This window comes from Kogia breviceps, chromosome 4, assembly GCF_026419965.1.
Source record: "Kogia breviceps isolate mKogBre1 chromosome 4, mKogBre1 haplotype 1, whole genome shotgun sequence".
NCBI lineage: Eukaryota > Metazoa > Chordata > Mammalia > Artiodactyla > Physeteridae > Kogia > Kogia breviceps.
In genome coordinates this window covers 122,528,848-122,552,975 of record NC_081313.1, presented here as the reverse complement: position 1 = coordinate 122,552,975, position 24,128 = coordinate 122,528,848, and the positions used below count along the sequence as shown (strand labels likewise).

At 41.8% G+C, this 24,128-nt stretch overlaps 1 protein-coding gene across 1 annotated transcript; it reads left to right on the top strand.

Moving 5' to 3' along the window:
- Nucleotides 1–853: 853 nt before the first annotated feature.
- On the top strand, nt 854–13,707 carry GRXCR2 (glutaredoxin and cysteine rich domain containing 2). Its single transcript, XM_059062827.2, has 3 exons — nt 854–1,189; nt 6,785–7,006; nt 13,451–13,707. The coding sequence occupies exons 1-3, from the start codon at nt 854–856 to the stop codon at nt 13,631–13,633; spliced, it is 741 nt and encodes a 246-aa protein (XP_058918810.1). The 3' UTR covers nt 13,634–13,707.
- The last annotated feature ends 10,421 nt before the right edge of the window (nt 13,708–24,128 follow it).

Genomic DNA, 24,128 nt, shown 5'->3' with positions numbered 1-24,128 from the left:
TGTCATTCTCAAGCCTCACGTCTTGTGCTTTTCTGATATTCATCCCAGCAACTACCTCACCGTGTGGGCATTTACTAGGTGCTGTCTTCAGCAGGCATTGGGGCTCAAGCTGTTCTTGCAGATGAAATCTGAGATGTAAAATAGATATAAAGTGAAGGTGCATTGGTTAATGCAGGGGTAGAAGGCTCAGAAGCACCCACGGCTTCTTCCTGTCTAAGGCTCCATGAGACACGGTTTGAAAACTTTCGGCTTGGTGGACCGGACATGTGTTTTGGAATCAGTTAGAACTGAGTTCGAATCCCTGCTCTGTCACTTACTTGCTGGAATAGAGTAAACTAATGGAGGAACTACTCGGGCCCTCACTTTCCCCTCTGTAAAACACAGATAATAATAGTTTCATTGTAGGTTTATTGTGAGGACAAAGTAAGATAATGCATGTAAAAATCTCTGGCACCTATTAAATGCTCACTAGGTCATAGTTGTGGGTAAGAATAACAAGACCCTTGCTAACTGATCCCTGCTGAACTGATTACTTGTTCAGTCTAAATAAACCCACGCATGCTCATATTAAGAAATGCCAGGGTTGGGGTGAAGTTATGGGTGAGTTTGGGATTCTGAGAGGACCCAGTCTTGTCTTATGCTCCATCCACTCCATAAACCCGCAGTAGCCTGCCTCTGCATGAAGGCCTATCAATATTTAATGTGCAGGTGTCAGTTGCTGTAAACCGAGCATACCCCAGCACCAGCTTGAATTAATTATATGCAGGAGAGAAAATAAAATGCCTTTTTCTCAGAGCCCCAAGTTTCACTGGCTACACCAAAGCCTGGAAACCACAAGGTGAACTTTCTGCTGATGGAGGACCCTGAGAAGAAGCTGAAGCAGAAGAGTGACGGCAAACCCCGGAAAGTACGATTTAAAATCTCTTCCTCCTACAGTGGCCGGGTGTTGAAGCAGGTCTTTGAGGATGGGCAGGAATTAGAGTCGCCAAAGGAGGAGTACCCTCACAGTTTCCTCCAAGAGTCCCTTGAACCAATGGATGGTGTTTATGGGTCTGGGGAAGCCCCCAAACCCCAGTCGTACTCCCCTAAGCTGACTGCTCAGCGGATCAGCGTGTTTCGAGAGGGTAGTGCCTACACCTTGGCGAGCAGCCAGCCTTTCTTCAATGATTACAAGGCGAATGACCGTAAGGTTGGTATTGCCCATGGTGTATAAGCTTTAAGGACTAAAATGTGGTTAGAGAAACACCTGAATTGTTCAGATTTGTATCTTGCTTCTACCCTGGTACCGACCAGAGCTATAGGTGCACCCAATGTGAAGCTGCTCTCAGAATAGTATTTCTGGGATGAAAATAACATTCTTGTTGACTACCTATTGGAAAGTGCAATACGCATAGCTAGTATTCAAATTCTATCCAGGGTAGCAAATTGTAATTGGGTCTTTGCCTGGGTAATCTTGGTAAGTAAATGAAATAGAGACTCAGCGGATTTCAGGTTGCCAGTCTGCCGTTTTAGAAAATTATGCGGCAACGAGTTGTTCTTTTTCCTGAAAGAGTTAAGTGTTTGAAGGTGCTTATTTTATTCCAGCCAGTTATTCAGCTTGTGGTTTATCCATGTCTTCTTTTATTTCTTATCTCCCTCCTGCTGCCTGCTTTTTTGTTTGTTTATTTATTTATTTTGCCTTGCCATTGCTTGTTAACATGAATGGTGGGTAGTTGGAGTCCTGGGAAGAAATGGTGAATAGCAAATCAGCCAGAGGAAATGTTACATGGGAAGACATTTGAGCTAATATTTCACTTGAAACATGTATTTTTATCTGTGAATTTCAGTTATCTTCTCCAGTACCATGGATAATCAAAAGCCCATACATGATCTTCTTTGAAGCTAGAAGAACCTGGAAAATATTCGCTGATTTTCAAAAACTAATAGGAGATGTGTATATGCTCTCTGCCAGTAGGGCCATGAATGCCTTAGAAAAAAAAAAGAGTAAATACAATGATATAATGTACCAGGTTATTAATAAATAGCACACCAGGATATGTTTTCATCTTTAAAGTGTGAAATTCAGATAATTACTCTTTAATCATTCTTATTGTTCGTTTCCTAAGGGAACAGATTATACATCTACAGCAGACAAATGTATTGGCCTTGCTGGCACTGGTAAAAGTGTAATTATGGGCATGTCCACATTTATCAAAGATAATACCATGTTTCTTTTTGATATTAAAGAGGGCTGGAATGAACAACCCCTCATGTTAGTGGAGTGACTTACGCATTGTAAAGCACTATCACATTCTATCTCATTGAGTCTTCTTCACAACCTTGAGGAGAAAGGCAAAATATGGTCATTTCCATTTTGCAAGTGAGGAAAATTGAGTTCCAAATTGTAAGGGACCCAGCCAATATTATAGGGTCATTAGGTGCAGAGTCAGAATAAGAACCCAGGTCTTCTGATTCCCCATGCCCTTGGCCCTATGGAATGTTCCTTTTAAGAGAACAAGGCCATTCATAATAGTGATGATGATGATAATAATAGTTACCATTTATCAGGTGCTTATTATGTCCTAGGTACTTTGTTATATCCTGTACTTACAGTATTTCTTTTTAACTAAATCTCATTTGTAGCTTTAGAATTTATAAAGTCATAGTTTATACGAACCTTGTACAAGGCCATGGTTTTTAATATTGGACTGCTTGACCTTCATCAGTCATGCGTTGTACTTGGCATTTATGTAAAAGTATGATTAGGCATGGACTTGATAAAACCAGCTACCGGAGTCTTCCTGGCAGCACCACACAGTGGTTTTAAACATAGTACTCTAGAGACAAGGTTCAGGGTTTGATTTCTGCTTCATCTGGTCATCCATGTTTTCTTTGTTGCCTCAAAAAATGCCACATCCCACTGCTAGCCCGCCTCTGGTGTGAGAGTCGTCGGGGTGGATTCGTGCTGCTCCACCCCCTGAAACAGTTTGTCAATGCGGTACTTAGGAAAAATAAGGAAATGAGAGCTGGGAAGTCATGATTTTTCAATAGTGAATCCAACTGTAAAATAACCCTTAGTAAATATCGGCTTTGCAGCAACACTGGGTAGCAGTTAAACACAATAATTAAAAGTAACTTGAACAGATATTTGTACACCAGTGTTCATAGCAGCACAATTGCCCATAGGTGGACACAACCCAAATACTCATCAATGGGTGACTGAACAAACAAAACGTGGTATATACATACAATAGAATATTATTCAGCCTTAAAAGGAAGGAAATTCTGATACACATTATAACATGCATGAACCTTGAAGACCTTGAGCTAAGTTCAATAAGCCGGTCACAAAAGGATAATTGTATGATTCCACTTTCATGAGGTACTAGCATAGTCTAATTTACAGAGACAGAAAGTAGAATGGTGTTTGCCGGGGGTTGGAGAGAGGAGAAGGTGGAGTTTAACTAAAGAGTTTCAGTGCGGGAATAAGAAAATGTTCTGGAGATGCGTGGTGGAGAGGGTTGCACAGTAATGTGAATGTACTGATGTCCCTGAACTGAAGCTTAAGAAGGTTAAAGTGGTAAATTTTATGTTATGTATATTTTACCACAATAAAATAATAATCATAAAAAGCAAGGCTCTGGTGTCAATTAAACCTGGACTTGATGTCCGTTCTACCCACTTACTCTGTGAGCTTGAGCAAGCCACTCAACCTTGTGATAATAAAAGTACCTACTTTCAAGATTATCATGATGATTAAAAATATATGACATTAAAAGTACTTAGCATTGTGCCTGGCACATTGTATATGCTCAGTATATGTTACCTACCATTGTGATAATGAACAGGTTCTTATCTAGGAAATATGGAGTCTTTTAAAATTTTATGTGATGGATAGAGAAAGTGGTTATAAACAATCAGATATTTTAAGGGGTTGAAACTGACTAAAGTTTATAAGTTTCATTAAAAAAAATGAAAGGGAAAGGAAGAAGGAAAGTAACATTTATTGAACAGGTACTTTGTGTAAATTATGCAATTTTATCTTCACAGTAATTCTGTGAGAGTTTTACAAATTGGAAAAACAAGTTTATAGGGCTTAAAAAAACTTGTAACTCTCACACAGTTTGAGAGATTTAAAATTTGAACTCAGATCTGCCTACCTCCAAAGCCCATTGAGTTTCTAGTACCCACTAGGCATGTCTGCATTTAAACACAGAGCTGTGGAAAGGTTTCATGGTCCCTGAATCGCAATTCCCAGTCCTGTTGCTTTTGACATCAGAGTATTTATGAATGTTTAATCACATAAGTTGCCATTCCGGGCATTGGAAGGACACAAAAAATTCCTGGCTCCATCCTGGTCCTCTATAATGTAAGAGTGGGTATTCCTCACAGGCAATTGGGTGTAACTGGATAATGTGAACTTTAGTTACACCCAGAGAGTTTCCTTAGACACAAGGAAGAACTTGGCTGTCAGGGTGGCTGAAACTTAAACACACCTTAAAGGTGATTTGGGACCCTCCATCTTTGGAGTATCTTAAAAATTAATTTACTATCCTGGGTGTCTCAGATGCTGACCAGCTTAGAGGCAGGAGGTTGGACCAGATGACTGCAATTTTTTTTTTTTTTTTTTTTTTTTTTGTATATTGAGAATTTTGCCTTGAAAAACCCAGACCTATGTGTGAAAAAAGCTTCCTAGTAACTGAACCTCTTTGGCTATTACTGGAAAGAGATATGGAACCTTCCAAAAGTGCCACCATCTTTATCTTCTGATGCTCAGAAACTGATAGTCCAGAGTGTGAAACAGGAACCCAGCATGCATCAAACAGTAGGAAATGGAAGCTGCCACATGATCCCCTGAAGAGAGGGAGAGAAAACAGGGCCAGGCAGGAAGCTTGTGGCTCCGTAAATAATTATTGAAAACTCCATGGGTGTTTCAAGGAAGGGGGCCTGAAGATTGAAGTCCTGCTCAAGCCAGGTTGTGACTGAATGCCTGATGGCTTTAAATAGGAGACTGCTTAACTGTGGCATCTAAGTAAATTTGGTTTATACAGTTCTGTAAAAGCAGGGCCAAATATTTCATGCTGGGGAATGTAGTTGTGTAGCATGATTGTACGTGCACTACTAAAGAAGTTTTTAATACTAATGGCAGTAACAATGCCCATCACTTGCATAGTATCTTTAGGTTTTGCAAACTCTTACATATTCTTATTGCACCCTCGCCCCTAGACGTTGATATAATTAGCCTCAGGGATTAGAGCCAAAATATTTAAGCACAGGAACACTGCTCAGTCAGCACGGAAGCCAGCAGAGTGCTGGGGCAGGGTCCTGAGACCTGGGGTCCTAAGCATTAATATCTACATTGCTGGGTTTGGGGATGTGAGAGACTCCCTGAGGAGAGAGGCTGGGGAAACAGGAAGGCTCTCAGGAGTATCAGGGACAGCACCTGATTACCACCCAGTATGGAAATATTCATATATTTTAATAAGTAGTTTGCCTCTGGTGGCGCCCATCAGTTGGATGTCAACCCATTTGCGTGAGCAAACAGGTTCTGAGAGGCCAAATGGCTCTCCCCATCTCACAACTGGTGGACAGTGGAACTGGGAGTTAATCTAGTGTTTGCCCCCAAGCTATCCTAGCTCTATGAAACATTTCCTCCCCAGGCTTCTCTACTGCACTGTAGTATTGCCCAAGTTGTTTCTCAGCAAATGATGAAGTAACACATGATAAATCCATACAAGGGAACATAGGCTATTAATAATGATGCTACAGAAGTACCTTTATTGACATAAAAAGATTTTCATATTATATGAATAATGAAAACACACACACACATACATATATATATATATATATATATATATATCTTAACTGGTGGTGGTGGGGAATGTTTGTAAATACTACAGTATAGGTGTTAAGAATATGGTCCTTAGGGTGAGACAGACCTGGGTTTGAATCCTGGCCACAAACCCTGAGTAACTCTGTAAAAGTGGAAGACTCTTAACCACACTGAACCTCAGTCTCCTTCTCTGTAAAATGTAGAAATCATAGCATCTACCTCATAGGGATGTTTGGGAGGGAAGTGAGGTAATGTTTGTAATATGCTTAGCATGAAACCTGACCCAAAATAAATGCTATCCGCTATAATAATAATAATAGTAGTAATTCAATAAATTGTGTCTACTGTTTTTATTTATGCATAAAAATGTTGGAGAGAGATTTATTTATTTTTTTAAAAATACAGTTACTTTATTGATTTCTTACAATCAAATCCTGCCAACTAGCATTACTTCCATTCATGCATCATTAAAAACAAAAAGATATTTCCTTGGTATTTTCAAATGATGCATTATACAATAAACAAAAAAAAGTTAGAACTTAAAAGGCACCCTGATTAATTATGTAAACTGGTAATTTTTTTTTAAAAAGCATAACTAATAATTTGGTTGCTGAGAGATTTTTTAAAAGCTTTCCTTTGTATGCATTAAGCGCTCACTGAGCCCAGCCCTGCACCAGATCCCATGGTATGTAGTGGGAAAAGAAGCTCTGGACCCTGTCCTGCAGAGTCCTACATTCTAGTTACATGATTAATTCAGCTTTGGCTGGTTACCATCAACAGCAAGAAAGAAGCTGGTGTTCAGGGTTTTCAGACAGAGCAATGAAACCAGAGAATGAACTGTAGCTTTGGGTTGTGATGGGATCCCTAGTGCCAGACCATATCTCTCTTTCCTGGGATGTTGAAGAGGTTCTGCAGCCCTGTATTTGGTGACTCCTGGTGAATCACCATGCTCATTCTTCATTTCTCTAGTCCCCACCTATTATAGATTTTGGAAAGATAATCATCTACACGAATAACCTGAAAATCATTCGAACTCCAATGGACAAGAGAGATTTCATGAGGAAAATGCTCCAGAAGGAAGAGGAGGCTGAGGAAGAGTCTCTGATGAGCAAAGAAGAAATCTATGGAGACCAGAACGATGGGCCTTTGGCAGAGACGGGAGGCACCTTCCCCCATAACCAGTACCCACAGGTATGTCAGAACGGTTCACTGCCCTGCGCAGAGCTGGCCCTATAGCCGTGGTCTCCAAATTGTTTTCATTGTGCACTATTTAAGTAAGAACTTTTGAATGTGAATACTTATGTCTAAATGTTAAATATGTTGAGGAATTTTAAGTTTATTATATTCTAGTGGTTTATCACATTTTATTGTTAGCCATAATAGTTATAAGCCCATATTTCAAATACTCATAATTTGAATTATTTTAGATCTGATTAGGAACTTACTGTTTTCACTTTGCATTGAGGCTTAGAACAGCTCATTCTAGAGATGGAGAAAAATCAGCTCTGTCCTTTTCTTATGGGTTTGCTTGTGCTTCTATTATCGGTGGTAATCCTCAACCCCCAGTTTCCTTGAAGAAATCTAATCAATCTACTTGTCTTTAGAGTTTGTGGAGATTAGTTTAGTTAAAACTAAGCAATATCGGGCTTCCCTGGTGGCGCAGTGGTTGAGAATCCGCCTGCCGATGCAGGGGACGCGGGTTCGAGCCCCGGTCCGGGAAGATCCCACATGCCGCGGAGCGGCTGGGCCCGTGAGCCATGGCTGCTGAGCCTGCACGTCCGGAGCCTGTGCTCCACAACCGGAGAGGCCACAACAGTGAGAGGCCCGCATACCACAAAAAAAAAAAAAAATAAAAATAAAAATAAAAAACTAAGCAATATCATCTGTAAATCCACTAGACCAGACACTGGTGAACCACAACATGTTGTAATATGCTGAAAATGAACGAATGAGCAGGATTGTCATTGTCACTTTATGTAAAGTGAGGTCACTTTACATCATGTATACAACAAGGTCCCTTGGGTACCACCTATGTTAAGTGACTGCCCAACTTAGTGAGGGTGCTGGTGTCACCTTGTTTATTAAAAATCAATATAACCGTTTCTTTTGAAGATATTATTAAAGCTTAATTTCTTGTTTTGTTTTCTTTAGATAAAAAGTCCCCACACCTTTCAGAGGTGTGCACTCCCCACCCTGAAAAACATTGTTCAGACATGCTCAGACAAGCGGGAAGGTGATGACATTCGTTAGTTCGCAGTGTGGGATTGAGGGTGAGAAAAGCAATTTTGGTGAATTTAAGCTAAGAGAGTAAAAGCTTGGAAAGCAGCAGAAATGAATTTTCTCTTTTTAGATTCCATCTCTTGGGACTTGAAGCTGAACCTCCCATGGGTTAGCGTGACAAAATGGGCCAGGGACTTCCTCTCACTTGAGTGATGTCAAGGGAATGAGGAAGCCATGACCAGACTCCAGTTCTCCTCAGAACAATTCCTGTCTTTTTCCGACCTGATCTCACACTTGATAAAATATAGTTGAAATGCAAATCTGATCATGCCATCCCTTACTGCCCCTCCCCCTCCCCTACCCTGGGCCCCACCACCAAAAGAAAACAACTTTCAATGGGCTCTTATCACTTGGGATAAAACCAAAACTCCTCACTTGTTCTAGAAAGCACTGTGTGGCCTGGCTTCTTCAGCCTCATCTCTTACACATATCCACGCATTCTCTCTGCCTTAGACACACTGCCCATCTGGCTACCCCTCGGATGTTCTTTGCTCTTTCCTGCCAGAGGCAACTTCCCTGTGCCTAGAATATTCTCCAGACTCCCTACTTCCTTGCCCACAGATCTCCGTGGAGGCATCAGTTCCACAGAGAGGCCTCCCCTGGTTTCCATGAGGATAAAAATCCACAAGGATGGACCCCTTAAGGCACCTCCCCCTCCCCCTGCACATGTAATCTTACATTTATTTGTGTGATTGTTTGGTTAATGTTTGCCCTTACCCACTAGGATTTGGTCTCTATTAGGTCAGGGGGCATGTTTATGTTGGGTGTAACATAGTAGTTCCAATGCCAAAAAAAATAGAGCCTGGCATATAATAGGTGCTCAGTAAATATTAGGTAAATGTTTGTGGAAAGAATACTGGAATTTGGAACGAAAGTGCCAACTGATAAGAAATATTCTGCCTCTGCCTTCTCTCGCTTTCTACAGAGCACTATTCAGAGCCTAGTATAGCAGCAGTCTGACAACTAAACTTTGTGATCCAAAGCATTACCGTCCCATTTTAAAATTCATTAATTCTATCCTTTTCCATACCATATTGTAACTTGGAGCATGCATTTTCAGAGGAGGACCAGAAATGCAGGTCATGTTGCAGGTCTGAATGAAAAAGCAACAACAAGCCTGCTATGACAATAACCTTTAAATTCAATTTGGAGAGAACTGTGTTTTTTAGCTATAATGCCATAAACCAAGACAGAGGTGTGCAGCAGAAAGTTGCTGTGAAAGGTTATACTTCACTTGCCTGTCCTTTAAGCTCTATTTTATTTTATTTATTTATTTATTTATTTAGAATTAATTAATTGATTTATTGATTTTTGCCTGCATTGAGTCTTCATTGTTGCACGCGGGCTTTCTTTTTTTAGTTGTGGTGAGCGGGGGCCACTCTTCATTGCGGTGCAAGGGCTTCTCATTGCAGTGGCTTCTCTTGTTGCGGAGCACGGGCTCTAGGCACGCGGGCCTTAGTAGTTGTGGCACTCGGGCTTCAGTAGCTGTGGCTTGCAGGCTCTAGAGCACAGGCTCAGTAGTTGTGGTGCATGGGCTTGGGTGCTCCACGGCCTGTGGGATCTTCCCAGACCAGGGCTCGAACCCATGTCCCCTGCGTTGGCAGGCAGATTTTTAACCACTGCGCCACCAGGGAAGTCCCTAAGCTCTGTTTTAAATTGCTATTTGTTTGCCCCATCCCTCATGCAGTAAATGCCCAGACAACTTTTATTCTAAAACAGAGGGTCAAAGAACATCAAGGAGCCCATTCTGACCAAGAGACTCTTTGTTGTGTTATATGGAACAGGGAAACAGTAGGACCTTGATGAAAGAGCAGGGAGGGCTAAAAGCCAGGCCATGTTTGAACCTCTGTATTAACTATAAAAGAAAAGGAGAGGAATAATTGAATTGAGCCACAATGAAAAGTAGAAGGGGAAAAATCTGACCCTGTATTCAGTGGATTTGAGACCATAAGTCATCTGAGCTTCTTTATGCTTTATGTGATCTTACCTTTGAAACAGAATAATAATAATAACAACTGCCATTTTTTGAGGGTTCATGTTAGCCAGGCCCCATGCCCAGTGCTTTCCATGTAGTAATCCATTTCATTCTCACAAGGACTCTGTGAGGTGGGTATTATCTGTAGTCTCATTCAGCAGCTGGGGAAATGAAGGCTCAGAGAAGTTAAGTAACTCGCAAGAGGTCACCGGAGTCAGTAGTCAACCCCAGGTCCATCTGGCTACCAATCTCATGATCTTAATCACTCTGCTCATCGGCCTCCAGATTGGTGCTGGTTACCATCTTCAGGGCCACACAAGCCTTTGAGTCTCTGCTGAAAGCTGAGACCCCTTTTCTTGGTCATGGAGCTAGTTGAGAGGTGGTTTGGGTAGGTTGTTGGGTTCTAGAACCTAAGTTATGCTGTTCAATATCTTCTTACTAAATGTTTCCTGAGAAGAATTTTTAAAAATATTGAGACTGGTACACAGATGCTGATATTATGCATGCCTTATAAAGAGCAGAGGCTCAATAAATAACTGTTGAGTTAACTGAATGATTAAAAAGAGCATATTGAGAGCAAACAGTTGGAGGAAGGGTGGTAACTTAGGATAAGAATGGAAACTCCAGGGAAACCTCTAACAATGTGTCATATAACCACGTGACATGAGATGAAATTTGATTGATGATTTGTTCTTGTTCTTTATGGCAGGCTCACCAGGTCATTTCCCTAATCTTTCAGTATCTGGCCTGGCATTCTATGCAAATGAATTTTTGGATCACATGTATAGCATTATGGTAGGATTTTACTGTATTTTCCTTGACAACATTGACTTATTAAAATCTCAGTGGGATCAAGTGCAAAACAAAAACATGATGGATTTTGCAGAAAAATGGACCATGGCAATTTGCTTTAAGAATATTTTGGCAAATATATTTATTCTGCATACTTTAAGGGAAGAAAACCAATTGCCCCATTGTTAACATATCAGAATATGGCAACAATCAGTAAAGTATTAACAAAAGTGGGCATAGACATCATCTGGATTTTGTCAGCTGGAAAATGACCTCCATTCCCTACATCTAGAATAAATAAAGTTTAATACCTACTTAGGCACCTTGCAGTGCGATGGGGCTATTTTTAGAATGTAGGCCTCCCTTTTCAGAGATGACTTTTAGTCTTAGGTTACAAAAGAAAGCTGTGTTAGCTGGTTGAGACACCCAGTGAACTCCAGCTGTCTTGTTAGTTCCTAGAATGTAAGAACACTAAGGGATCTCCAGACATCATTGTTTTCTTTGTTTATTCATTCAGCAAGTATGCGAACAGCAAATATTGTGCCAGGTACTATACTAGATGTCAGGAAGTGATGGGGAGAGGCACGAGCCCAGAACGCTTCCTGTCTAGTCAGCAGGAACTTTCAGGGGAGTGTGAGACCTGCCAAGCTAGGGGCAGTAGAGGCGGGGTGGGACTCCTGGTCCAGAGGTACAGGTGAGCAAGGCTTCCTGGAGGAAGTGCTGCTAAGCTGACATCTGAGAACAGGTAGGAGCTGGCTGGGTTGAGAGTGGGGAAAGTTCCCTCAACACCAGCTAGAGAGAGACCGAAGGATGAGAGCCTGATGAGAGAAGTAACTGACAATGTACGTAAGCTAAGGAGATTTTTTTTTTTTCAATAAATTTATTTATTTATTTATCTATCTATCTTTGGCTGCGTTGGGTCTTCGTTGCTGAACACAGGCTTTCTCTAGTTGAGGTGAGCTGGGGCTGCTCTTTGTTGTGGCACGTGGACTTTTCATTGCGGTGCGCGGACTTTTCATTGCGGTGCGCGGACTTTTCATTGCGGTGGCTTCTCTTGTTGCGGAGCATGGGCTCTAGGCGCGCAGGCTTCAGTAGTTGTGGCGCAGGGGCTTCGTTGCTCCACAGCATGTGGGATCTTCCCAAACCAGGGCTCGAACCCGTGTCCCCTGCAGTGGCAGGCAGATTCTTAACCACTGAGCCACCAGGAAAGTCCCAGAGTTTGGGTTTATCCTGAAGTTTATCTGGTGGGCAGGTGTTCATTACAAGGTTTCTTGGGTGCTTTCTATGTGGCAATCACAACTGTAGGTTCGTGAGATTGGTATCCATGGTGAGAACATCCCACAAGCCCGGAGGCAGGAACTATGCTGAGTTCATGCCAGAATAGATAGGCGTTTGAATCGGCATTGTGGTTGTGGAGGGGAAACTGAAGAGATTTGACAGATGTTCTAAAGGTGAAATGGACAGGAATTGGTGCTGAATCTACCTGGTATCGATCTGGTATGACCCCTTATTTCACAGAAGGTTCGTGGTCTGTGCACGGTCATTGCATGGCAGTGCAAAATTGCCAGTTTCCTTGAGATGTCTTAGGGGAAGAGCACCGCGATAGCCGAGGGGCATAGTCTGGTGTCCCTGGCAGGAGGGGACAAGGCTTAGAAGTAAACTAACTTTAATGGAGAAGCTATAATATGCCAGATAATATATTAGGGCATTTACATATACTCTCTCATTTAATATTCCAGCTACTCAGAGAGGTAAGCAATATCCCTCCCAGATCACAGGTAAAGAAACTGAGATTTAGGGAGGTTAAGTGAACCGTCCCAGGTGCACAGTTTTTCTCAGAGGCAGGCCTCAGCTGCAGGCTGCTGACTCCAGAGCCAAGCTCTTAATCACAGGGCCTTTTCATGGTTCGCCAAGAGAATGAAGATAAAAGTTCTGCAAGAATCCAGAGCTACGCTCCAAAGGATTGCAACATCCATTCATCCGTCCCCTCAGTCACACAGAACAATCCTGAGCACCTACTGCTGGGCAACTCCGATGAGGGCTGCATGTGGAGTCATTAGGAACATGATCTCTGGCGCCCGACCCCCTGGGACCCAAGCCTGCCTCCTCTTCAAGCTGTGTGGCCACTGGCACAGAGAGCTCTTAGAGCAGTGCCCAGGGAATTCCCTGGCAGTCCAGTGGTTAGGACTCCGCACTCTCACTGCTGAGGGCCCAGGTACAGCGCCTGACACCTCCCAGGTGTTTCACAAGTGTTCACTATTAGTTTGGCAATGAGGAACATTAAGTCCTGCCATTATGGGCACAGAAATAACGTGTCAGATGGTGACAAGAGAGATGAAAAAGGTCAAGTTGTGGAGTGCACGGCCTGGTGGCAGGGGTTGCTGTCTTAGAGAGGTCCATCAGGGAAATCTCGGATAAAGTGCTGAGCTTATTCTGTGCCTCTGGCCAGGTCCCTCTTTGGCATGTGTGGGATGCATTTTCCCCTAATTCTGCCCTAGCCGCTGCAGGTTCCCAGTGCTATTTTGACTTGTGTGTGAACGATGGATTTGAACTGCTGCTGTAACTTAACCCTGACCTGTCTCTTGCAGGAAGGGGAACTTCCCGAGGACAACTGTTTTCACTGCCGAGGATCGGGCAGTGCCACCTGCTCTCTGTGCCACGGCAGCAAGTTCTCGATGCTGGCCAACAGATTTAAGGAGTCCTACCGGGCCCTGCGGTGCCCTGCCTGCAATGAGAATGGCCTGCAGCCTTGCCAGATTTGCAATCAATAGCCCGTGGCTTTGTAGGTCCGCTTTTATCGCATCCTCCCTAAAGCTATTTGTAATCAACTGCCCCTCCCCCACCTTCTCCTCCCTCTCCCAGCAAGGAAGCTACCGTGGCTGCGATCACTTCCAACACTGGCACAACTCAGTTACTCGATGACATTTCGTGAGGCCGGTAACATCTCCATGTGGGTCTAAGTGGCAGAGGCATTTTTGAATTAGAATCTGCTTTGAAACTGGTTCTAAAATGATCCTTCCAGGACCGTGTGCATGTATCTCACTTGATTTAGCTCAGGTTTCTTCTTGCACAAGTGAACAAATAAATGACAATTCAGGCAGCAGGCTGAGGTCATTTTCTGATTGGGAGTTATTTGACAAATTATGCAGAGAGAAAGGAATAAAAAAAGGCAGTTTTCTGATGAACTGCATTCTTGTTGCTTATAATGCATTTCACACAGTTATTGGTCAAATTGCATTTTTAATTAAGCAGAAGAGGAAAGGGATGCCCAATGTTGAATGCACTAGCAGGCCACTGAAAACAAAACAAGATGTGTTTGCTTCTTGCTGAAGAGAGGCAAGCTGAGGAGCCCCTTATTTTCAAAGTCCTGAGTCTCTCCTGTGTGATGTGCTTGGGTAATATGCATGCAGGCAACGAGCAATGCTACTTCTTAGGACAAGATGAGATAAGACATTTCTGTGTGCCTCTACACTACTGAGGTTATAAGCCAAGTCAAAGCTATTTATGATAAATTTGGTGCTTAAGTATATGGGTGTGTGTGATAACGACTTCTTCCAGCCCCCAAATTATTACCAAATGAATGCATTTATTTTAAGGCTAAGATATAGCCATGATCTCTTCATAAAAGACTGTGGATATTTTATAGGTGTCTATTGGAAACTTCTAAAAAAAAAAAAAAAAAAACTAACCAAGGCTGATATTTAGTAATTATGTTTCTACTGTCTATGAATATGCATACTAAGGATAATTTTTCCTCTTAAAGTTGGTTGTAAAATTAGAAAAATACGTTTGGTAATGAACTTTTGCAGCTCTAACAGTCATTCCCCTTCCCCCTTGAGAATAACACTGTAAAATCTGTTATCTATTTATATGCATTGCTTTTCTATGGTAATTATTTTGATTTTCATAACTTAATTTTTTCAAGATTTGTTTGTTATTCTCTAATATTCAGCTGTTAATATAATTCAACAGTGGAGTGATCTTCAGACAATATACATACTTCTAATAAAAATATTAAACTATTTTTCAAGACCAAGATAATTTTGCCTGTTCTCTTTTAGCCAAAACAATGGCACTATTGCTCACCAACTTTCTTTGCTTCTGTACTTAACTATTTCCTGACTCTGTTTATGTTTTCTTACAGCTATTGGCTCTTCTGTCTTTCCAGAATATCAGAGGAAGGAGTGATGTCGAGAGATCCTAAGACCTTTAAGTGTATTCTTCTGCTTTTTGACAGGAACATTCGACCACAGATACTGTTTGTTGGACATGCAGGACGGTATTACCAGATGCTTGATGTGCAGTGTTTCCCAGATGGGCACCACCTTTTGGTATCTTATGGGACTTAGAGTTTCAATGGAGGAGACACATACATAAACAGATAATTACAATATAGTGTGACAAGTTCTGGGAAAGGGGAATTCCAGGGAGCGTTTGGAGCACATAGAAGGGACACCTAATGTAGCCTGAGTGGGGTTAGAGTGGCTTCCTAGAGGAAGAGGTGTGAACTCTGTTGGTTTCTTTTCCTTACCCCAAGCTCTTAAGAGCATTTAATACTTTTCATTTCATAATAAATACATCTACTAATGATTACATTTATTCAGTTAAGTATTTATTGAATACTGGGGATGTATCACTAGACAAAACGGACAAAGTCCTGGTCCCTGTGGAGCTTACATTTTGGTGGGGTGATATTGCCAACTAAAATATATGTATTTAGAGACAACTAAAACTATGTAATACAGAATAAAAAGATACTTATCTGATTAAACTATATACGTATGTATATAACATATAGTGTGTAAGAGAAGGATAAATGTTTGATGAAAAATAAAACATTGGTGAGGATCGGGAGTTAGGTGGGGTTGCATTTTTAAGTTAGTTTTCCGAGAAGTGTCCTTGAGAAGGCGTCCTTTAAATAAAAGCTGAAAGGGGATGAAGGAGTTGCGAAGTTATCTGGGGTGGGACTATTCCAGGCAGAGGAAACAGCACAGGAAGGAGAGCATGGTGTGTTTGAAGAGCAACGAAGCCAGCATGGCTGGAGCACAGTGAGCAAGATGACAAGAGGAGGTCAGAAAAGAAGGCGTGTGTGTGTGTCGGGACCAGGCGGTGCCTTCTTGTGAAACCGTCGTAAGAACTTGGGTGTTACCGTGAGAGAGGTGCTGCTCTGTATGGGAGCCGTTTGCTGAAACCCCTCACCCTCTCCTTCAGCTCCCTCCTCTTACTGCTGGGGCAGGGGACCTGCAGACTACACTTCCCAGAGTCCCTTGCCCGCTGGTGTCCTCTTAGGTTCTGCCCTGGGAGGTGCTGGCAGGACTGGAAGAAGGGAGGAAGGAAGAGCCTTTCTTGTTTTTCCAGCTGAGGGTCCTAGGGTCCTGGCAGTCTTCCCCACGTGGCAGCTGCCCTAGCAGCAACGGCAGGTGGGGACTCTGGCTCAGGCAGCTCCTTCCAGCCACGGTCCCTTCAGTGGCTCTGACTGCAGGTTCCATGTCACACCATATTCCCTTTGTTCCTCCAGCCTGAGGGTGGCAGTGGCTTTCTGCAGTTACTCCTCTTTGTCATCAATTCCTTATAATACGTAGCCTGTCTCTTTGAGAGATCTAGAGTGGTTTCTGGTTTCCTGATTGGATGCCGACGGATACAAATGTTTTGAGCAGCAGAGGGTCACCATCTAATTTTCGTTTTAACAAGCTACTCTGGCTGCTGTGCTGAGGGAAGATGCTACAGGGCAAAAGTGAAAGTGGGAGGCCAGTTGGGAGACCACTGCAGTAAGCCTGGTGACAGCTAATGGTGGCCTAGGCCAGGGTGGCTCGAGCGGAAGTGGTAAAAATGGTCAGATTGTGGACATATTTTGAAGGTAGAGATATAGGTTCTACTTACTGTCCTTTGTATGCAGAAATATTGCTTGTGACCTACTTAACTGTATACAAACTTTCCTGAGTTCTTTGCTTACTAGTGGAGATAAGTTTGCACAAAAATCCACTTTCTGATTTGTGTACTACAAGCATTACCAGTGGGTTGGGCAGTGTCAGGGATAGGTTTAGGGCAAGGTTAGCCAACCAGGATGCCTAAGACTATGAGAATTCCTTCAGAGCTAGAGACAAATAAGAGGGTTGAAAAGTATCATAGTGATGCTGTGGTCAAAATAAAAATAATGCTATATCCTTTGAAAACTCAAAAAGTTTTCAGTGAATACATGTTTTCAAAAGGCACACTACCTATCCATTCATTTATATTCCAGCAAGATCAGATTCTCTTTCTTATTTTGAGATTTAAAAAATATTATACATAAAAGACATTATATATAATATAATATCACAGTGTATTTGTATAGTCTTAGTAGCTTTTGTTTTCTGTTTGGTTTCATAGACTTTTGTGTGTACTCTTTTTGTTTGTTTGTTATGGGTACTCTTTTAAATCATTCTTTTTTTTTTTTTTTTTTTTTTTTTGCAGTACGCGGGTCTCTCACTGTTGTGGCCTCTCCCATTGCGGAGCACAGGCTCTGGATGCGCAGGCTCAGCGGCCATGGCTCACGGGCCCAGGTGCTCCACGGCATGTGGGATCTTCCTGGACCGGTGCACGACCCCATGTCCCCTGCATCGGCAGGCGGACTCTCAACCACTGCACCACCAGGGAAGCCCTAAATCATGCTTCTATTTAATAAAGAATTAATAAGTAGAGGATTCAAAGATGAAAATACACTTAGTATTTAGCATTAATGAGATTATAATCTTGGACCTCTGGTCAGCATAATGAGTGAATCTGGCCTTACAGCTTGGGGAGGACACAGTTGCCTCCTCTGCTACTTCTTCCAGTGACTTTTGGTTCCTGTGCTGGCCCAGGTCAGCTGTATTGCAGAGTTAATTTACTTGTTTATTTTAACAAGTACATATCAGCTGTAGTGTGTGCAAGACACTGTTCTTTTTTTTTCTTTCAAAATTTTAATTATATTATTATAATAATACTTTTTTTGAATTTTATTTATTTTTTTTATGCAGCAGGTTCTTATTAGTTATCCATTTCATACATATTAGTGTACATATGTCAATCCCAATCTCCCAATTCATCACAAGACACTGTTCTTAGCACTCCACATTTACTAACACCTTGAATCGTCCTAACAATTGAATTATTTCAGTTTAGGGATCACCTCTTAGTCCTGATGCCAAAAACTCAGCCTCTCTACACCAGTGCTGAACGGACTCTTGGAAACAGAGTTCTGGGTGACGTAGAAAAGAGCAGCTTTATGGCTTTGCCAGGCAAAGGGGGCCACAGTGGGTTTGTGCCTCTCAAAGCTCTGTGTCCCAACCTGGGGAGATTTGGTAAGGAGTTTTTTTATATAAATTTTTATTTATTTATTTATTTATTTATTGTTGGCTGTGTTGGGTCTTCGTTGCTGCGCGTGGGCTTTCTCTAGTTGTGGTGAGCAGGGGCCACTCTTCATTGCAGTATGCGGGCTTCTCATTGCGGTGGCTTCTCTTGTTGCAGAGCACAGGCTCTCGGCATATGGGCTCAGTAGTTGTGGCGCACAGGCTTCGTTGCTCTGTGGCATGTGGGATATTCCCAGACCAGGGCTTGAACCCATGTACCCTGCATTGGCAGGCGGATTGTTAACCACTGGACCACCAGGGAAGTCCCTGGTCAGGAGCTTTATAGCACAGCTTCAAGGGCAGAGTTGCTGATAAGGATCAGAGTGTGTGCAGGGCCTGCACTCCTTTCATCTGGCCTCCTGATGAACTTCTCTGGTTCCTTTAATGTGGCCGCAGGTAGTCCTGATGAGCTTCTCGGGGTTATCAAACTGTGACCTTCTCTCTGGGACATCCTCCAGTTGGTGGAGGTTTTAGTTCTGCAGAAGAGCTGGAAGATATTGTTATGTCGTGTATCCCTTGAGGTGGAACCAGGATCCTGTTCCAAGGCTGCACTATTGTTTCTTGGTGGCTCCGCCTGTGTCTCTGCATTCCCTCCCTTCCCTGATTAGCAACTGTTGGAATCTGCCCTTTGGATCTCAGGGAAGGTCATGGAGGCTGGAAACTATTCCCTGCAAACAAGAAATGGGGGACACGGAAAGGCTTCCATTCCCAGGAGCCCCACAGGGTCCTGCTCGATTTCAGTCCCACACAGGATGTTCCTTTCCATTGGGTGCCACGTCCACCCAGACTGTACACCTGCAGGCCCTTGCTGTGGTCCTCACAAACGTCCTGCCTCACTATGCCTTTGCAAAAAGAATAAGCTGTATGAAAACGGGGGCTGACCTTATATGATTGTGATGAGGCAACCTAACTCAGCAAGACTACCTTTGCTGACTGTGCTGGCCACTTGCAACCATCCTGCTGGTCCTTCCTTTCTTTTCTAGTTCACCCTCTGTTTTTATTAATCTGTTGGGTAGAGTGACTCATCTTCATGGCCCCTATTCCCAAACACGGCTTAGCCTCAGGCCTATCTGCTTCTCCACAGGCCAAGATCTGCAGGGCCAGGGGTTTTCTTTCACACACCCCACCCTTCTTGGAAGATGCTTGTGGTTTGAAATGACTTATCTTCCCTTCCCTTCCTGTCCAGGGGATTCTGTGGGGTGAGGAGGGCAAGAGTCCATACTCCTGAAACCTTTGCCCCTAGAATAACTCTACTATTTTTCTGTTTTTATTTTGGCTTCCTTTTTTTTTTTTCCAGATAAGATTCCTCTTGAAGAGAATGTTGCATATTTAAAATACTTTTTGAAATCCACATAATTTACCTTTCCAAATACATCAATTAAGCTTACATTTATAGAGAAGCTGTTGTTTTTATTCTAAATCTTCTGAAAACACGAATCACCGTGGTAAAATATTCATTTAGACCTGTGCCAGTGACAATTTATAAAAAACTTCTGTGGTTCACTAGAGCTTAAGCTGAGTGAATTTTATGCTAAAGGTAAATTTGAAAGAAATGTTCACAGTTGTTTTTATCACCTGTCCTCATTAGTTGCGTCTCCTCATTTTCTAATTAACCACAGTAATTATAGAGAGTTTGCATTCCTGCAATTATGTGAGAGAGAAATGGAGTTATGTCAGTGTCAGATTGTGGCATGTAATTACTGCCTGTGTTAAGGAATGTGTACAGCCCAGAGAAGAGAAGACTTGGAACCATAATACAGTAGAACTTCCTCATTGCTTGGGGGTGGAGAGTGGGGGAAGGAAGTAGGAGGGGGAAGTTAAATCAGGCCTTGACAAAATTAGAATCAACCTGTATCGCCTTTAACATGACAAGATTCCTCTTTGTACATTCCCCTTAGCATCACTTTTGTCCAGCTCTCAAGTCCTTCTTTCCCTATTAATGATTAATTCTCAGAACACTGGGGCCGTTAATTCACATTTAAGTGTGAATGGCTAGTAGCTGATTGACCATGGCTGCTTTTTAGGTTCAAAGTGTTATGCTGTTGAAGGCCTCCTATGAGTCAGGCCACGTGCAAGACACGAGGAGCCAGAAGATGAAACAGACATAGTACCTTCTCTCAGGGACATTATAGTCTCACAGGGAACCAGAGATTTAAATAAATATTTGAAAAATAAAATTATATTTGCCATAGGAGAGGAAGAGAAGAGAGAGTGGCTAACTCTCCTTGAACTGTGGGTCTCTTTCATTGAGCTATGAGCTTCTTAAGGGCAGGAAGTGTGCCTCATCTATCACTGTATCCCCAGCATTTCCTACAAAGCCTGGTGTATAGAAGGTGCTCAGTAAATGATTGGTGATTTGGTGTTTGCAGAGACATGACATGTGGTTGCACACTCATGGCCCTCAGTGTATTGCCCTATGGACCTGTGCCTTGGGAAATTTCACACATAGACAGCTTCTAAAATGGCTCCCAATGATCCCCACCTCCTGGTAATCATCCTGTGCAATCATCCCCTTGAGTGTGAACTGGACTGAGTGATTTGCTTCAAACAGTAGGCTATGACAAAAATGATGGGATGCCATCTCTGAGAATAGATTATAAAAGACTATGACTCTTTCTCTGGCTTTTCTTGCTTCCTCACCTGATGAAGCCAGCTGCCATGCTGTGAGCTGCTTTATAGAGAGGTCACATGGCCATGAACAGAGGGTGGCTCCTGGCCAACAGCCAAGGAGGAATGGAGGTCCTCAGTCCAGCAACCACTAGGAACTAAATCCTGCCGACAACCACATGTGTGAGCTTGGAAGAGGCTCCTTCCCTAGGTGAGCTTGAGACTCAACCAGAGCTGACCTCTTAATTGCAGCCTTGTGAGTGACCTGGGGCCACATTCACCCAGTTAAGCCCTGCCCGGATCCCTGGACTGTGGGATGCTAAACTTTGAGATAATAAATGTTGTTTTAAGCCAGTAAGTTTGGGGACCATTAGTTACATAGGGATAGATAATTAACACAAAGTAAGACTACCTTCTCTCTAGGTCTTTATTGACAGATCATTTCTTTGGTTTGGTTTTGTTTTCTTTTTTTGACAGATCATTTAAATCCAAAAGGTTTTCCCATGGAGAGGAATACCCAGAGTCATTTGTTCTTTGTTTAATGTTCAATTTATTAAACTCATGAATCTAGTACCCCAAACTGAAAATGAATTTTTTCTTGGGGCCTTTAAATATTGGTTATAGATTTATTAAGCATATCATTTTAAAGTTTAAACTAACTTTAATTATATATTTAGAACAGCTGATCCTTTTAAACACTTCAAAACCATAATTCACAAACATATAAAACAAACGCTACAGAACTTATTGTTATAGTTTCACTTAATTTACTCTAAAGCATCAATATCATAGGTTTAATGTCTTTCTTATTTCTCTTCTTATTTTTCTATATTTGTTTTTAGATACCCTCAGAGTTTCAGCATTATTAATTTTATTCCTTTCCTTGGGTCATAAAATTCTTAGCAGATCCTGAAGAAAAGATTACCTTATTAGAACTGCCTAGATTGCAGGACTTTGGTTTATTGACTGACTAATTCTTGATCATACTTGTTTGTTTCTTTCAAGGTGATTCTAACCCAAACTACCTTTCTATATTAAGCTTTTCTATGGAAGCTTAACTATAAAAATTAACTATAATTTTCTATAGTTAAATTACACCTGTTAATTCCAGTGCGACTATTTCAGGCCTTATCTTATGCCTAGGGTTTGAATTTTGCAACCTAGTATTTATCTCTGATTTAAAAAATATATATATCACTTGGTCATTGTTATATGTAACCTATTATCTTGTCATAATCAAGTATTGATTTTTGTGTCTAAGCATTAAAAAGTTACATCTCGGGCTTCCCTGGTGGCACAGTGGTTGAGAGTCCGCCTGCCGATGCAGGGGACGCGGGTTCGTGCCCTGGTCCGGGAGGATCCCACATGCCACAGAGCGGCTGGGCCCATGAGCCATGGCCGCTGAGCCTGCGCGTCCGGAGCCTGTGCTCCGCAACGGGAGAGGCCACAACAGTGAGAGGCCTGCGTACCGTCAAAAAAAAAAAAAAAAAAAAAGTTACATCTCCCTTATTAGCGTTGAGATTTAATCTCCTAGGGGTTGAGAGATTAAGTATGTGTAGTTAGTGTTCCTCTGTAGGTCATCTGGCAAACACTGTGGAACCCCCTTTCTGGTTGGTTATTGTGGGTGCCCACCCAAACTGAATAGGCCTTCCTGTTCTTGGCATGTACATTTTCTGGGGTTATTTGACTTACAGTGTCCAGTGTTTATTCTTAACAGATAAGGCAGACATATGACTGTGCTTTATAAACATATAAGATTCATAGAAGAAATACCAAACCCTCTTAATTATTAAAATCAATAAAAAATAAACATGATCTATTACAGTCACTACTTTCTATTACAGTAATCTTTCGGGCAAGCTTCATAATAACTTTTCTATTTTGAGTCATTTTGAATTCATGGTCTTTCACAGAACTCATCTTGACCTGTAAACCATGATGATGATTATGATGGTGATGGGGGTGGTGATGATGATGGTGACGGTGCTTTTGATGCTCAAATTGTAACTTCATCCTAAGAGATGTATCTTCTTTTAAATGGGCAAGAGTAAACTATAGTGTTTAAGGATGCACATTTGGGTGATAAAATCAAAAAAACAAAAAACAAGAAAGTCATTATTATAAAAGTGAGGATATGAAGAAGGGGAAGGGGATGTGATCAGAATGAGGTTCATGGAAGGAGCTTATGGAATAGGTGGAAAAGTTCTATTTTTTGACCTGGGCAAACATTTGATTTGTGTGTGTGTGTTATATTTGCTCTATTTGTATAATAGTAATTTTATTAAAAAAACTGTCATCGTATGGTCACTAGGGGGCCCTTTATGTTGACTCCTTTATCCTTTATACATTGCCCCTGATATTCTTGAAAACTCTGTTGCTTTTTGGCAACAATAGGATGTTGGAGAGATGTTCTGACATTTTTTTTTCCCATCATAAACCATGAAATTAGCTACCTTCCAAAGGATTCTGTTTTCTTTTAATAAGAAATAATTCTAAAGACCAGGAGCTGGGCTCTGGGGATGCATATGGAAATGTGTGGTGAGCAAGAATGCATTGCTGTTGCTACTGGGTCACTGAGAGCTGAAAACATACTTATTAAGGTTATTATTTCACACTGATATTTCCAATTTAACTTACGGTATTGCTATTCCATACTTTTTGTGTATTATATAAGGTTTCATCAACTACAAGCCTTTCTCCTGAATTGACAGTCTTTTTGGTCTGATGAAGCTCCTGGATGGAGCCAAGACATGCTTTATATCACATTCTGCTCTTTGGTACAATAATTCCCAAACTTCTGTCAGTCACATAATTCATAAACTTTTTTTTACAAATTTGCTAAGTTTATAATTTTATACCATTTATATTATTGTTTTCTTAATATTTTTGTTTAATCAACATTAAAGTGACCCCCTTAAAAGAATGATATTCATATTAGGCAATAATATCTGTGGAAATATAAGGTTTCATTAATGGGCTATATAGTTTTTCCAGTATCTATTAAGATGGATATGAGTGTTGGAATTTGAGGGGACTCAATAAATGTCATCTTTCTCACTCAAGTTTAGCACCACCTGAAAGGTAGACAAAATTCAGGAAAAAAGAGCTCAAAATATGAGGTTCATTACTGATAAAGGCTGCACTGGGGGATGTTGCTTAGGAGCTGGATGATTACAGCCTCCCTTAGAGTGGACTCCAGGCTTGGACAGACACATCCACCAACAGGCTTGACCTGCAGTGTGGCCCCATTTCCCTCACAGCCAAGGACAGCACAGAAGTTGTCCTCCCT